General features: G+C 43.0%; 1 protein-coding gene across 3 annotated transcripts in view; it reads right to left on the bottom strand.

Moving 5' to 3' along the window:
• SSR3 (signal sequence receptor subunit 3) overlaps positions 1-13,893 on the bottom strand; it is a 115,687-nt gene that overhangs the window by 8,336 nt on the left and 93,458 nt on the right. For all 3 annotated transcript variants that reach the window (XM_080655125.1, XM_080655124.1, XM_080655126.1), the window contains 2 exons: positions 3,065-3,489; positions 1,750-1,876 (listed from right to left, as the gene is read on the bottom strand). In XM_080655125.1, coding sequence (XP_080511251.1) covers positions 1,750-1,876; positions 3,065-3,197 — 260 coding nt within the window. In that variant the 5' untranslated portion in view covers positions 3,198-3,489. The remainder of the gene's footprint in view (positions 1-1,749; positions 1,877-3,064; positions 3,490-13,893) is intronic.

Raw genomic sequence — 13,893 nt, 5'->3', positions numbered from 1 at the left:
TGCAGAACAAGAAAAACACTAAGTCTCAAAAGGACTGAGTTCTAAAGGATGGGCTGGGCAAGATGCCCACTGCTAAGCTCACTCTCCACCAATGGCCATGCCTCACAAGAAAGCCCAGAACAGCAGAGGCTGAGGTGGCTGAATGCTGGAATGGCAGCTGGTGACAAGGGGTTTACAACAGAACGATGACAACAAGGGTGACTTGATCACTATTGTCTAACAGAACTGCAGTCACCCACAACCTGAGCTCCCACTGGTCCAGAAGAGCTGTAGAGAAGTTACTGAGGCCACTTTCAGCTGCCGAGGCTGTTCTGTCCTCCTTACAATAAACAAATCCGTTAACTGAGGTCACTTCTATTCCTTGTCACCAGAAAGACGCTAACACAGGGACAACAAACTTGGGATTTCTCTGGAAAAGATTCCCAAGTCTTGAAATAAGACATGTAAGGATGGAAAGGAAGAAAGACAATCTTAAATGAGGGCGGGCACAAGACACTTTCAAAGGATGACATGAAGGGCTGATAAGAAGAGCTAAGAACCAATGCTACAAGGTGAAACCACACTGGGAGGAGGTAGGTGAGTTGCATTCCAGGGATCTGGAAGAATTTGGTTTTCATACACTTAGAAAAGAGTGTATGGTCCTCCTGGGAAGCAGGTATAAATGGTGAGTTCTAAGTAAGAGAATGACAGGGTAAAAATGATGGCCGATAAGGATGAATACATGTTCTTTTATCCCATAAAGCAGAACTACCACCTGCAGTTCACACGTGTAACCTAAGGATAACGTAGAGTAACTTGCTTTATACTGTTTATGGCAGGGAGAGCCACAGACTTTTTTTTAAAGACTAGATGGAGACTGCTACAACAACCCAAGCAAAAACAGCACCTACACTAGAGTGGGAACTATGGAAATGAAAAGAAAAAGCGCACATAAAGCACAATGGTACTTCAAGTCTCATCAAAATTCCAACTGCCTTTAAGAAAGTACTTCCAAAGAAATATAGCACCAAGAAGGCTCCATTAAGTAAACAGAAATATCCTGCTATCCTGAATCAAGTATCAAAGTGTGCATAAAATTCCAATTAAACATTAATGTATACCTGCTTCCCATGAGGACCACAGCACTCTGAATAAAAAATGTTATCATCTTTCCTTACATTTTGACTGTTCCCCCCACACTTTAACCTTTATGAAACTGGAGTATATAATTGCTTATAATTAATGTGTAAATTTATAGTTGTGTGGCTTGGGTTTTCTTCTCTAAAAGCTACCATTAGGGTGACTTGATATATAAAATGATATATTTTATAGTATGTGTGATCATAAAATATTAGTTTTCATATACAGAAAAAATGTGATTAGCATTAAAAATGTTAGTTTAATAACAACAACAAAACCACTTTGTTCATGTACAAAAATAGATCATGGAGAGCCCAAGACAATTCTTTCCAGAAAGAATTCCAGGTGCTTTGGAAATGTTAAATTACTTGGTGGGTTTTGTTTTTCTGATTAAACTCCATGATTAAAGACTAATTCCACCCTCAAAACCTACTTTCATAGCAATGTCAGAACATTGCCTCTGCTTCAAGTAAGTTAATAATTCTTCATAGCATTAAGGTGCCTTCCCCCAAAACAGATACATATATATTTCAAATTAATGCTTACTGAAACCAACACAAACACAAATGGTCTTTAAGAAAGTCTAGTATATAAAAATGCATCACACTTTCAGTTAAGAAATATACTTACTTGTGCTTGAGTACAAACTTCACATTTTTGTAGGCAAAGGCTACCAAATAAGTGCTTACAAGAGTCATAACGCTATATAGAACAGCAGACTGAATAAGATCCATATGCCATATTCGCCAGTATAACCCTGAAGATAAAAAAAGGGGGGGGGTACAAAAAGAAACAAAACTTTACCACCCAGTTGTAAAGATCTGCTGAATTAACTATAGGTGAGGCTGGTAAAATAGTCTGGGTTAGGGAATCCAGTATATGCACACTTCAGAAGTGGGACACCCAGGAAAGAGTCACCGCTTCAAACCTGCCCAATTCAGAACACTAGAAAAACATAACCTTCCATATGAGGTTTCTGCTTCTTCTAAAATGAGAACTCCAGCTCAACAAAATCACAATTCTGACTTCAAATTTCATTAGTCGGGGTGCTATTAAGCTAAATACAGGCCATTCCCAAATGCCACGTGCGGTCCTAAGCCACAGTTTACGTGCTGACGTGGCTGTTTGTCGAAGTCAAGGCCTGCTCAGCGCAGCCAGTGAGCCACACGGGCTCCAAACCACGTTAACTGCACGCGGGTTTTACGAGGCTGAAAGAGAAAACAAATCTAGATTCGATTGCCCAGCAACAGTGCAGCAGTGTGAGCGACAGGAAATGCAAATTCGGGAAACCTGAGCCCTAAAAACAACTTTGGCCAAGTCTGCAAAGTTTTTCCTTCCACTTGAGAATAGCCCTAATAGGATGGTTAAAAAAATTTAAACAAGGGAAATCGCTGGCCCTTGGCACTGGACCTACCTAGCTCATCAAATTAGGAAAAACGATGCTCAGGCCTGTGTGAATCGATTCACCGACAGCTACACTTTTAATTCAGTGCGAGAGTTCACAGGAACCTCTCTCTCCCTTTAATTCATTAGTTTCTCCAAACTAAGTCATGATGTAAGTTTAAGATCTCGTAATGGCAAAGGAGAGAGAGAGGGGGCTCTATGCGGGAAAGTCAACATCAGATCTTAACTGGGGTGATCGTTTAAGTACAGATTCGGGGCTGCCAGCCCAGCACCGGTGAATCCAGTCTCCGCGCCTGGGGCCCGGGAACCGGCGCACTTCTGCAAAGCGCCCCAAGTAACTTTGCTGGGAGGCCGCCCACCACTTCCCCAGCCGGGAACACGGAGGCCCACAGGGGCTACGTGATTCCCCGAGCTCCCGGCGAGCTAGGAAGAGCGGGAGCCGAGGAGCCAGCGCTCCCTCACCGTCCGCTGGCCCCTGCCACGTCCCCGCCCAGCCCGACCCGCCGGCCGCCTCCCCCGCCCGCCTGCTCCCGGCGCTCACAGATGGGGATGGCGGACACGATGAAGGCGTTCCCGAAGAAGAGTGCGGAGGACTTGGCTGAGAGGTTGCGACTGAAATCCTGAAGGAGCAGGTCCTCCTCGGACTGCTGCTTGGAGGAGCCTCTGGGAGCCATGGTGGAGCCGGAGCCCAGAGCAAAGAGGGCCTAACCCGCGCGAGGCCAGGCCGGGCCGGGGCTTCTGGCTCCGCCCCCGCGGCCGCCTAATCCGCTAACGACTCGTCAGCCCTGCGCGCGGAGGCGGGACCTGTGCCGTGCGCTGAGCAAGCTGGGCCAGGATTGGCCATGCTGGAGCCGCTGCCCAGGCTTCCCGGCGTGATTGGGCGAGTCGGCCAGACTTCCGCCTTCCTGGCAAGTCTTTTGCTCCTAAGCGTCCAGAAGACGGCTGGGATTTGTAGTTTAGTAGGTGCTTAAAAAAAAAAAAAAAAAAAGTAAAAAACCTTATTGACAGGCCATATCACAGCTTCTGATAGACTGGTGCTTTCCAAGGCTGGAATTCCAAAGTCAGATCTTGAACCCGCGTCATGCACTCATTCATTCAACCAGCGAACACTTAGTACCCTCTCTGTGTACCCAATACTGGAAGAAGAGGAGAGAGATTAAGGATAGCTCCCTTCTCCTTTACACATCCATTATGTCATTAAACATCCTCAAAAGTTCTATGCTATGCATATCATTGACCCGTTTTGCCGGAGAAGAACCTGATAGTGGGGGACCAGCAGGGTTGGTCTCCCTGTCCGTGGGCTCTTTTAATCATAATAAAGAGCTACCTTTGTCCAAAAAAAGGAGGCACTTTTAATTTTGAGAAACTCATGGTCTCATTAAGATAATATTTAACATGTGTCTAATACATTTACAGATTACTACTATTTGCTTACTCTTATTTAAACTAAGTATTTAAAGTAGTGTGGTCTCCAGAGCCATGCTCAATTAAACATAATTTACTTAAACATAATACTAAGTAAAGGCAACATGTTGGCTAGACAGGCTTCCTCTGAAGCTCAGAAGATTGAATATGCCTATTAAAACAACTAGGTACCATTTTTAACTCATCAAATTGTCACTTTTTCTTCAAAAAATGATGCTGAACCATTGCACTCTGAGCAAACGCTTCTTTCTTCTACATGATTGACATCAGATAAAACTTCCTCAACCTGCAGCTTCCCTATCAGATTTGTAGATCTTTCTCCCTCATCTTATCAAATTGTAGCCTACCTCTACAGGTTTTATTCTAATGGCATTGTCTTCAAGCTTTTTCAATCTGTTCTCTATATAGGTACCACAGTGAGTTTTCCTGGACTATAAATCCTTCTATTATCTACAGCAAGTATTTCCAAATGCCAGAAGTTATCAATAAACTGCAAAATGAGAAAGAAAAAAATATAGTGAATTTTTTTGAAAACTAAAAGTATTCATTTTTAAATATCTGCACTTGTGCCCCTTTGTGATATTAAAATTATTTTTTCTTTATTATGTAGTGATGGTGATAGTGGAAGAAACTCTTATTTTTCTCTTCCATCATACTCCTCTCCCAATTTTTTTCTGTTTTAATAAGCCCATTTGCTTTGGCTTAAATGCTAGGTTTCAACACTAATTCTGTTCTTTTCCTCTCCAACTGTGACATCAGTAAAACTGCTTGGCCTGTCTCTATAACTAAATTTCCTGATTGCTATTTGTAAAGTATATAAAAAATCAAATATGTGGTAAAATCAGAAAACTGTAAGATCAAAAGGGACAAAAACCATCAGAATATTTAAAAGAGAAGAGGAAGGAAATCAGAAGTAATAATGGTTAAAAAGAATTAAACCTGAGAAAAATGTTTAAACAATTAAATGTTAAGTAGATAAAAATGTTAAAATTAAAATGATCAAAAGGAACTAGATGAAAAAATTAATATACTTGGTAAACCAAGAATAAAAATCTAAAATATAATAGATATCTAAAAATAATAGATATAAACAGAAGAGAATAAAAAATAGTAGAAACTTGAATTTTTTAATGAGGGTACTTTAAAGAACTATGATAAGCAATGATGCTCATGACAAAGAAGGTTTCATGGTGATGGTTACACTGAAGATTGCAAAGGTAGCACACTTGAAGTACTGGAGCAGTGTTTTCTTATACCAAACTAGAGGCCCAGTGCATGAAATATGTGCACGGGGGAGGTCCCCTCAGCCCAGCCTTCACCCTCTCCAATCCGGGATCCCTCGGAGATGTCCCGGGGATCGGGCCTAAACCGGCAGTTGGACATCCCTCTCACAATCCTGGACCGCTGGCTCCTAATCGCTCACCTGCCTGCCTGCCTGACTGCCCCCCCCACTTGCTGGCCTGGTTGCCACTAACTGCCCCCCTCTGCTGGCCTCGTTGCCCCCAACTGCCCCCCACTGCCAGCCAGGTCACCCCCAACTGCACTCCCCCTGCTGGCCTGGTCACCTCCAGCTGCCTCCCCTGCTGGCCTGGTTGCCCCTCATGGCCCCGCCGCCAGCCTGGTCACCCCATGCAGCCTGCTATTCAGTCGTTTGGTTGTCCCTCACTAACTTCCCTGCTGGCCTGGTCATAGGCAGCTATCTTGTGAGGGTGTGAGGGTCAATTTGCATATTACCTCTTTATAATATAGGATGTTATCTAGTCCATTTTGAAGAGCAGCAAGATCTAAGGACGATTTTTTATATAGTACTAGAGGCCTGGTGCATGAAATTCGTGTGCGGGTATAGTTCTAAGGCCTGGCCTGCGACCAAGGCCATCTTCCCCAGCTGCCCACAGCCGGCCCTGCCCTCTGCTGCCACCCACTCCTGGTTCCCCATTTGCCATTGGGTGATCAGTGCCTGACAGCCTGGGAAGGGACCAAGAGGTCAATTGTTCCCATTCACTGGCTCCGCCCCCACTGCAGGTGGCCATCAGGCAATTGGAGCCTGCTGGCCAGGGAAAGGGACCAAGAGGTGGTCAGTGCACCTCATAGTGACTGGTCCAACCAGTTGTTCTGGTCGTTCTCCTATCAGGGTCAATTTGCATATTACCCTTTTATTATATAGGATACTAGAGGCCCAGTGCACGAAATGTGTGCACTAGAGGGGGGTTCCCTCAGCCCAGCCTGCACCCTCTCACAATCCGGGACCCCTCAGGGGATGTCCAACTGCCAGTTTAGGCTCAATAGCACAGGGATCCCTAAATGGGCAGTCGGACATCCCTCTCACAATCCGGGACTGTTGGCTCCTAACCACTGGCCTGCCTGTCTGCCTGCTTGATCGCCCCTAACCACTCTGCCTGCCTGCCTCATTGCCCCTAACTGCTTGTCTACCTGCCTGATTGCCCTATGTCTGGATGACATAAGGAAGGTACTTGACATAGGGAAGGTACCTGGGAACAGGCCATGGGGCAGAGAAGGCATGGCCACTGCAATCTTGGGAAGATTTGAGATGTATAAGCTCCTAAACAAAGGAGTTCTCTCTCTTTCTTGGTTGGTTTGTGCTCCTGGCCTACAACTCTCAGGCTCCTGCATTTGCCCACATAGCCCATAGCCATGTGGACCCCACACAATGGACTAATGGACTACAACTAGCCTGATACTATACTGGACCCATCTCCACCATGGAATGAAATCTCTGGACCCGGCTTCATTTCTAACCCTGTTGAATCCCCAATTTCACCTCTTCCAGGACTGGATTAAGGGACTTGGGACTTTTGAAGCCCAAAAATGTAATTCCATGCAAATAAAAATCACTCATCCTCCCATGGGAGTCTCATAAAATTCTTTTTCTCAAGAAATCATAAGGACCCTACCCTGAGCACCCAGTGGGGAAGGGGATCCCCCACTTCCACTGGTCGACACCCCACTTTCACTGATAACAGAACAGGATGGATTTGATTCTATATCAGCCTGTTTCTAATGTGTTAATTTAAGGCATAAGGTTCCATTATATCACTTTACACTGATCAGATTGGTAAAAGAGAGAGAGAGAGAGAGAGAAAAGAGAGGGGGGGGGGATGAGAATTTAAAGCACTGTTTATTGCTGTCAGGGTTATGGATAACAAATTTTTCTCCCCCACTGCTGATGGCTTTGTGGAAGAAAATCTGGCAGGTTAAAAATTAATATATCTTTCTGTAGCAGACGCTGTAAGTTGTCTAGCCAATAAAGAAAGAAAAATAAAACAACAATATTGCTAGCTTTTCACTGAGTCCTTATGAAGGGTAACAAATAAATCACCCAGGGCTCCAGGGGCAGAGGGAGAGCTTCTGTTGTAAGCCCAGTTGAGCTGCAAATCTCATTATGGAAAGAAATTTTGTAAGAAAAGATAAAACACATATATTAGTCTCTAGGTATAACATTTTAAAATCCTACCAGAAAGGCAATATACTCTGTCAAACTACATATTTCAGGCACTGGTGTATGATTAATTCATTGGTTCACAATTCATACAAATATTTATTGAGGCATTACTACCTAAAAGGTACTATGCTAGACCCTTGGAAGTATCCAAATAACAATCATGATCATTGTGTTTATAATAACTAACATTTATTGAGTCTTTGTTTTATGTCTAGCTCTATGCTTGGCCCTTCACATACATCATCTAATTTAATCCTTACAGCAACACTGTTATTATTATCCCCATTTGTTAGATGCAGAAACTGAGGAACAGATTAGTAAAGTGTCAATGATAGAAAGTCCAAACCTATAGAAAAATTTTAAAAGAGTTTATTAGAGTTTATTTGAATCACACTGAGAAAAACCCTGGAAGCAAGATCTCAAAGTCTTGAGACAATGCTCCAGAGAATGGCAGTTTTGCACTTCTCTTTATACATTTAGAGTCAAAGGATAAAATGTAAGGAAAGCTACATGAAATCCATTGGTGGGAGATTAAGGTGGCAGGAGAAAGCAAGTCAGGGGAAATTTCTAGGATTGCATTAAAAGTAAAATGGAGAGGAACACACTTATTTTATACTAGAGGCCCGGTGCAACCCAGTGATCAGGAGAAGGCGACACCCCATCACACCTCTGCTGCTACCACTGCCGGCAGCGCAAGCCTCGGCCGGCCCTGGTTATCTGAGCCTTGGGTGGCCCTGGGCAGCGAGGCAGCCACCATCCAAGGCTTGCCTGTGCACCGCCATCTTGTGGCTGTGGGTGCCACCATCTTTGAGGGCGTGGCAGTCAATTAGCATATTCCCTCCTCATTGGCTGTGGGTGCCGCCATATTTGAGGGTGGGACAGTCAATTAGCATATTCCCTCTTTATTAGATAGGATTGGTGGGTATAGAATAGTTAACATTTAACATTTATAGTAAATCAAGATAGGATTCTGGAAATAAGACAACACTAAGGAATTTCAGGATCATGTCTACAAGGGATTTGGAAAATTACTCTAGTATTTCCTAGATGCATAAGAACAATGGACAGAGCTGGCTTACGGTAAAGATTAACCTTTTCTAGGTAAACTATATGCCTCAGATGTGACTACCCACCATGACCTGCCTAATCAGACTAGAGGCCCAGTGGGGTCCCTCGGCCTGATCTGCGGGATCGGGTTGAAACTGGTTCTCCAACATCCCCCAAGGAGTCCTGGATTAAAAGAAGGTGCAGGCCAAGCCGAGGGACCCCACTGGTGCAAGATCAGTGCCAGGAGAGACACGGGAAGTTGGACAGCCAGGGAGGGAGAGGCCCGGTGCACAAAATCATGCAATTGGGGGGGGGGGTCCCTCAGCCCGATTGTGAGAGGGTGCAGGCCAGCCGAGGGACCCCACGGGTGCACCATCAGGGCTGGGGAGGGACACAGGAGATTGGCCAGCCGGGGAGGGACCACAGGAGGGCTCCAGGGCATGTCTGGCCCGTCTCACTCAGTCCCAATTGGCCAAACCCCCGCAGCAAGCTAATGTACCGGTCAGAGCATCTGCCCCCTGGTGGTTAGTGAACATCATAGCAAGCAGTTGAGTGGCCTTATCATATCATTAGCATATTATTACTCTTTGATTGGTTGAATGGACGACTGGATGACTGGACACTTAGCATATTAGGCTTTTATTATTTAGGATTACCCTGAGTGGTTACTTTTGGTCACTGGGCTTGTTAGGTCTGCCATGTAGCCAGCCCCTTTTTCATTCACAATAGTAACTCATCTAAGATCCCACAGCCAGTAAGTAATAGAGTCAAGTTTGAACTACAGGCAATATGACTGGGATATAAGTTCTTAACTATGAATGAGTTCTGATCTCCTCTGGGGAGGGGAGAGGTGATGGCCTGAAGATTGACTTAATCACCAATGACCAATGATTTCACCAATTATACTACCTACACTGCCCCTAATTCAGATGCCAAACCCAAGTTGTTACTAACTGGCTGTAAATTGGAGATTCCATGGCCCCACTCATTGGGTTGGATTAATTTGCTAGAAACAGCTCACAGAACTGAGGAAACCAGTCTACTCACTAGATTACCAGTTTATTACAAAGGATATTCAAGGATCTCAATGAAGGGCCAGGTGAAGAGATATATAGGTTGAGGTCCCAAACAAAGGAGCCTCTGTCCCCTAGGACTTTGGGGCCCAGCTCATGGATGTGTTTTGGTTCAACAACCTGGAAGCACTCTGCACCCCCTCCTTTAGATTTTTAAAGAGGCTCAATTACCTATGCATGACTGATTAAATCATTGGCCACTGGAAATTCATTCAACCTCCAGCCCCTCTCTTCTGGGTGGCTAGGGATAAAACTGAAATTCTGATTGGTTCCCTTGGCAAATAGCCCCATCTGGCTGCTTTGCAAAGTCACCTCATTAACATAACAAAAGACGACTTTGTGTTCTTAACACTTAGGAAATCCCATGGGTTGTAGGAGCTCAGGGCAGGAAAAGTGGACTCAGACCAAATCTATATTTCTTATTAAAAATCCCAATACCACAAGTGTAATGAAAAAAGTCTTACCATTTCACTGATACTGCTCCTAGAGCAATGGAAACTAAAGAGAAAATAAACAAATGGGACTACATCAAAATAAAAAGCTTTTGCACAGCAAAGAAACCATCAACAAAACAACAAGAAAGCCTATTTGCAAATGTTATCACTGATAAAGGTTTAATCTCCAACATTTACAGGGAACTCATACAACTTAACAAAAGGAAGATAAATGATCCAATAAAAAAAATGGAAAACGGCCCTAAATAGAAACTTTTCAAAAGAAGACAGAAGGAAGGCCAAAAGACATATGAAAACATGCTCAAAGTCACTAATTACCTGAGAGATGCAAATCAAAATGACAAAGCGGTACCATCTCACACCTGTCAGAATGGCAATCATCAACAAATCAACAAAGGACAAGTGCTGGTGAGGATGCGGAGAAAAAGGAGCCCTTTTGCACTGCTGGTGGGAATGCAGACTGGTGCAGCCACTGTGGAGAACAGTATGGAGTTTCCTCAAAAAACTAAAAATGGAGCTTCCATTTGACCCAGTAATCCTACTTCTAGGAATATATCCCAAGAAACACCAGTCAGAAAGAATATATGCACCCCTATGTTCGTAGCAGCACAATTCACCATAGCTAAGATTTGGAAACAGCCTAAATGCCCATCAGCAGATGAGTGGATTAGAAAACTATGGTACATCAACACAATGGAATACTACACTGTTATAAAAAAGAAGGAATTCCTACCATTTGCAGCAGCATGGATGGAACTGGAGAGCATTATGCTAAATGAAATAAGCCAGGCAATGAAAGGAAAATACCACATGATCTTACTCATTTATGGAAAATAAAGAACATTATAACCTGATGAACAAAAAGATAGATACAGAGGCAGTAAAGCATCGAACAGACTGTCAGATTACAGCGGGAAGGCTGGGGAATGCTGGGGAGAGGGCGAGAGAGATCAACCAAAGGACGTGTATGCATGCATATAAGCACAATCAATGGACACAAGACACTGTGGGGTGGGATGAGGGCATGTGACAGGGATTAGGGGAGGCTGGGGGAAGGTCAATGGGGAAAAAAAGGAGATATATGTACTACTATATGTAATACTTTAAACAATAAAATAAAATTTTTTTAAAAAGTGCCCCTTTGCAGAGAATTCTGCAGAAACTTAGGCTCTTAGACATGGTCAGGCCCTCTCTCTCACCGAACACATATCACACCTTTCATAGAAGATGTTTGTCAGCTGGGTTATTTTTTTTTTAAAGATAAGGTCTTGAGAATTCTACATGCCAACTTTATTGTGGGATTGATTTTTAAACTAAATGAGGCATTAAAACATTTGAGGGACAAGCATTTGTCTTCGAGCTTGAAGCTTAGGTGTTCCAAGGTAAATATTGTTTTCCTTTTTAGGAAATAATGATTTAACCCACGTTAACTGTGTACTGCTTCTGAAACAGTCAGAAAAGCCTGCTTCTTTTGTGCCTAAGGATATTTATAAAATCATTTACTTTTTAAAGAAAACGATACACATCTAGAGAAAATATATTATCTTAATAACCACTGATAGAGGTGATAATACTTTAATTCTCAAAACTCCCCCTGGAATCGTCTAAATATGAGACTTATCACACATGCATCATCCGTGCAGCACTGCAGGGCACAATAAAAATTAATATTTGCACTGGAAATCAATCTTCTTTAGTTTCACAGTTAACCTAAGCACTATGGCAACAGACTGTAAGATAAAGTAGGTCATGGATTTCAACCAGAATGGCTTAGATGATACAAAAGCTCAATGGTAATTTATTGCTCATCCTTTAGAAGTCTTTATTTAAATTTTCTTTTATTTAAAAATTCTTCTATTTCACATGCCCCAACAATAACTAAGTAGGTAAAAATCAGAAGACCCAAATTATTAAATGAAATTTATTCAATCTCAGTCTTCATTTCATTTGGTTTGCCAATTAATTAGTAGTGTACATCACCGTATATCTCACATATGGACAACAAAGGAAATTCTAGGTAAAAGGAATAGCTATATGGGTGCAGTCATGCAAAGGTACAGTATATGATTTTTTCTTTGATGTTTTTTTAAAATATATTTTTATTGATTTCAGAGATGAAAGGAGAGTGAGAGAGAGAGAGACATCAATGATGAGAGAGAATCATTGGTTGGCTGCCTCCTGTATGCCCCCCACCAGGAATCAAGCCTGCAACCCAGGCATGTGCCCTGACCAAGAATCAAACCATGACCTCCTGGTTCATAGGTCAATGCTTAACCACTGGGCCACACCAGCCGGGTGACAGTATATGATTTGAAATAATTTTGGGGCACAATCCAAACCAGACACAATAAAAGGATTAAAAATAGTAAGTTGTGCTTCTGTCACCGTAAGGTCAATGAAATCATCAGTGATCTCCTAGGAATTTAGTTGGACACCTACCCAGCTACGGAGGCTATTTTTATCCAAATAAAATGAAATTAAGTTATAATCCCTTCTGATGCCATCTTCCTTTGCCTTTGGGGTAGATATGTCCCTCTGCCTTACTAATCCACATTTTTTATTCCAACTCCAATGACTTCCTCTAGGACCTTTGTGTACTAAATACACTTTCCTCCTTTTCCTCTGTTTTATACAGAAAGCTTATGGTCTTTCGAATCAGAAAGATATGTCTGTTTTATTTGCCAGAGTAACAGCTGTGTGATCTTGGGAAAATTACCTTCTTTGAGACTTGCTGTGCCATTAAATGAAATAAATAATGTGAGGCCCTAGCACCGTGTCTGGAACAAAGTAAGCTTTCAACCATGGTAGTTATTCTATCCTCTTGTCTCTTGGTGTGCTGTCTCCTGCTCGGTTTATAAACCTGCTCAGCTTTCTTATTTCTGATGCATGTGTGCGCACACACACACACACACACAAGTGCACACTTTTCCTTAACTCTGTTACATGCCTAAACTTCCCACTACCCTTCACTGCCAAAGAAAGAAGAGACTGCTGAGGCTCACCCAATGTCTCACTGCCTACTCACTGCTGACCACCAGGAACCATGAGTTCTACTCTTGCCTCTCTTCTGAATCTGTTCCAGAAATGGTTTAATAAATTGCCAAATCCAACCTTTTCCCCTCAGTTTTTAACCACTTAACCTGTATTCGGCTTTTAGCACCATTAACCATCTCATGCTCTGGAAAGTTTCTCTTCTCTGGTCTCCAGTGCAACTGGAGGAACCCCTAGTCCTCCTTCTACCTTCTCTGGCCCTTCAATGACCACTGCCCCTCCCTGCTTCTTCCAAGAGTAGCTTTGCCCACTCAAGCGGATATGAAAGAGTCAAGGGATAAAACTATAGTGGCTCCAACCGGAGGCCTCAAGAAGTAGTGCCACACTGGCAGGGATTAGCTTCTTCAGATAAGGCTTAAACTCAGTGTTGCTCCCTAACCAACAAAAACTGAGGTGATCTTTAACTGCTTCACACCCCAGCAACACAGAACAAAGTGAGGGGAGGCTAGAAAACGTACCCAGAGTTTTACAGCGAGCACTTTAGAGAATAGCCTTCCTTGTCTTCTTTTCCTACCCAGATCTATGCGGAAGCTCGCAGGAACAGAAATATCTAAAACGACACACATAACTGCTCAACACTGTGTATGTCAAGTCTGAGCTCCAATCAGTTACATGTAACGAGCTTTTTCTACAATTATTTTTAAAATCCTTAATCCCAACAACAAACCTAAAGAAATGGTGCAGAATCAGATCATGATACTTTTCTGAAACTTTCCCTTTACCCCCTTTTGCAAGAAGAATTAAAAAAAAATCATGGTGTATATTACCATGGTTTGTCATACACATTTTGGTTAACAGCATACGCCCACAGTAAAATTGCCTTGGTTCAAATTCCACTTCGACCACTTATTGGCTGTGT

The sequence above is a fragment of the Plecotus auritus genome (genome assembly GCF_963455305.1).
Source record: "Plecotus auritus genome assembly, chromosome: 2".
NCBI lineage: Eukaryota > Metazoa > Chordata > Mammalia > Chiroptera > Vespertilionidae > Plecotus > Plecotus auritus.
This window is presented reverse-complemented; position numbering and strand designations above follow the sequence as displayed.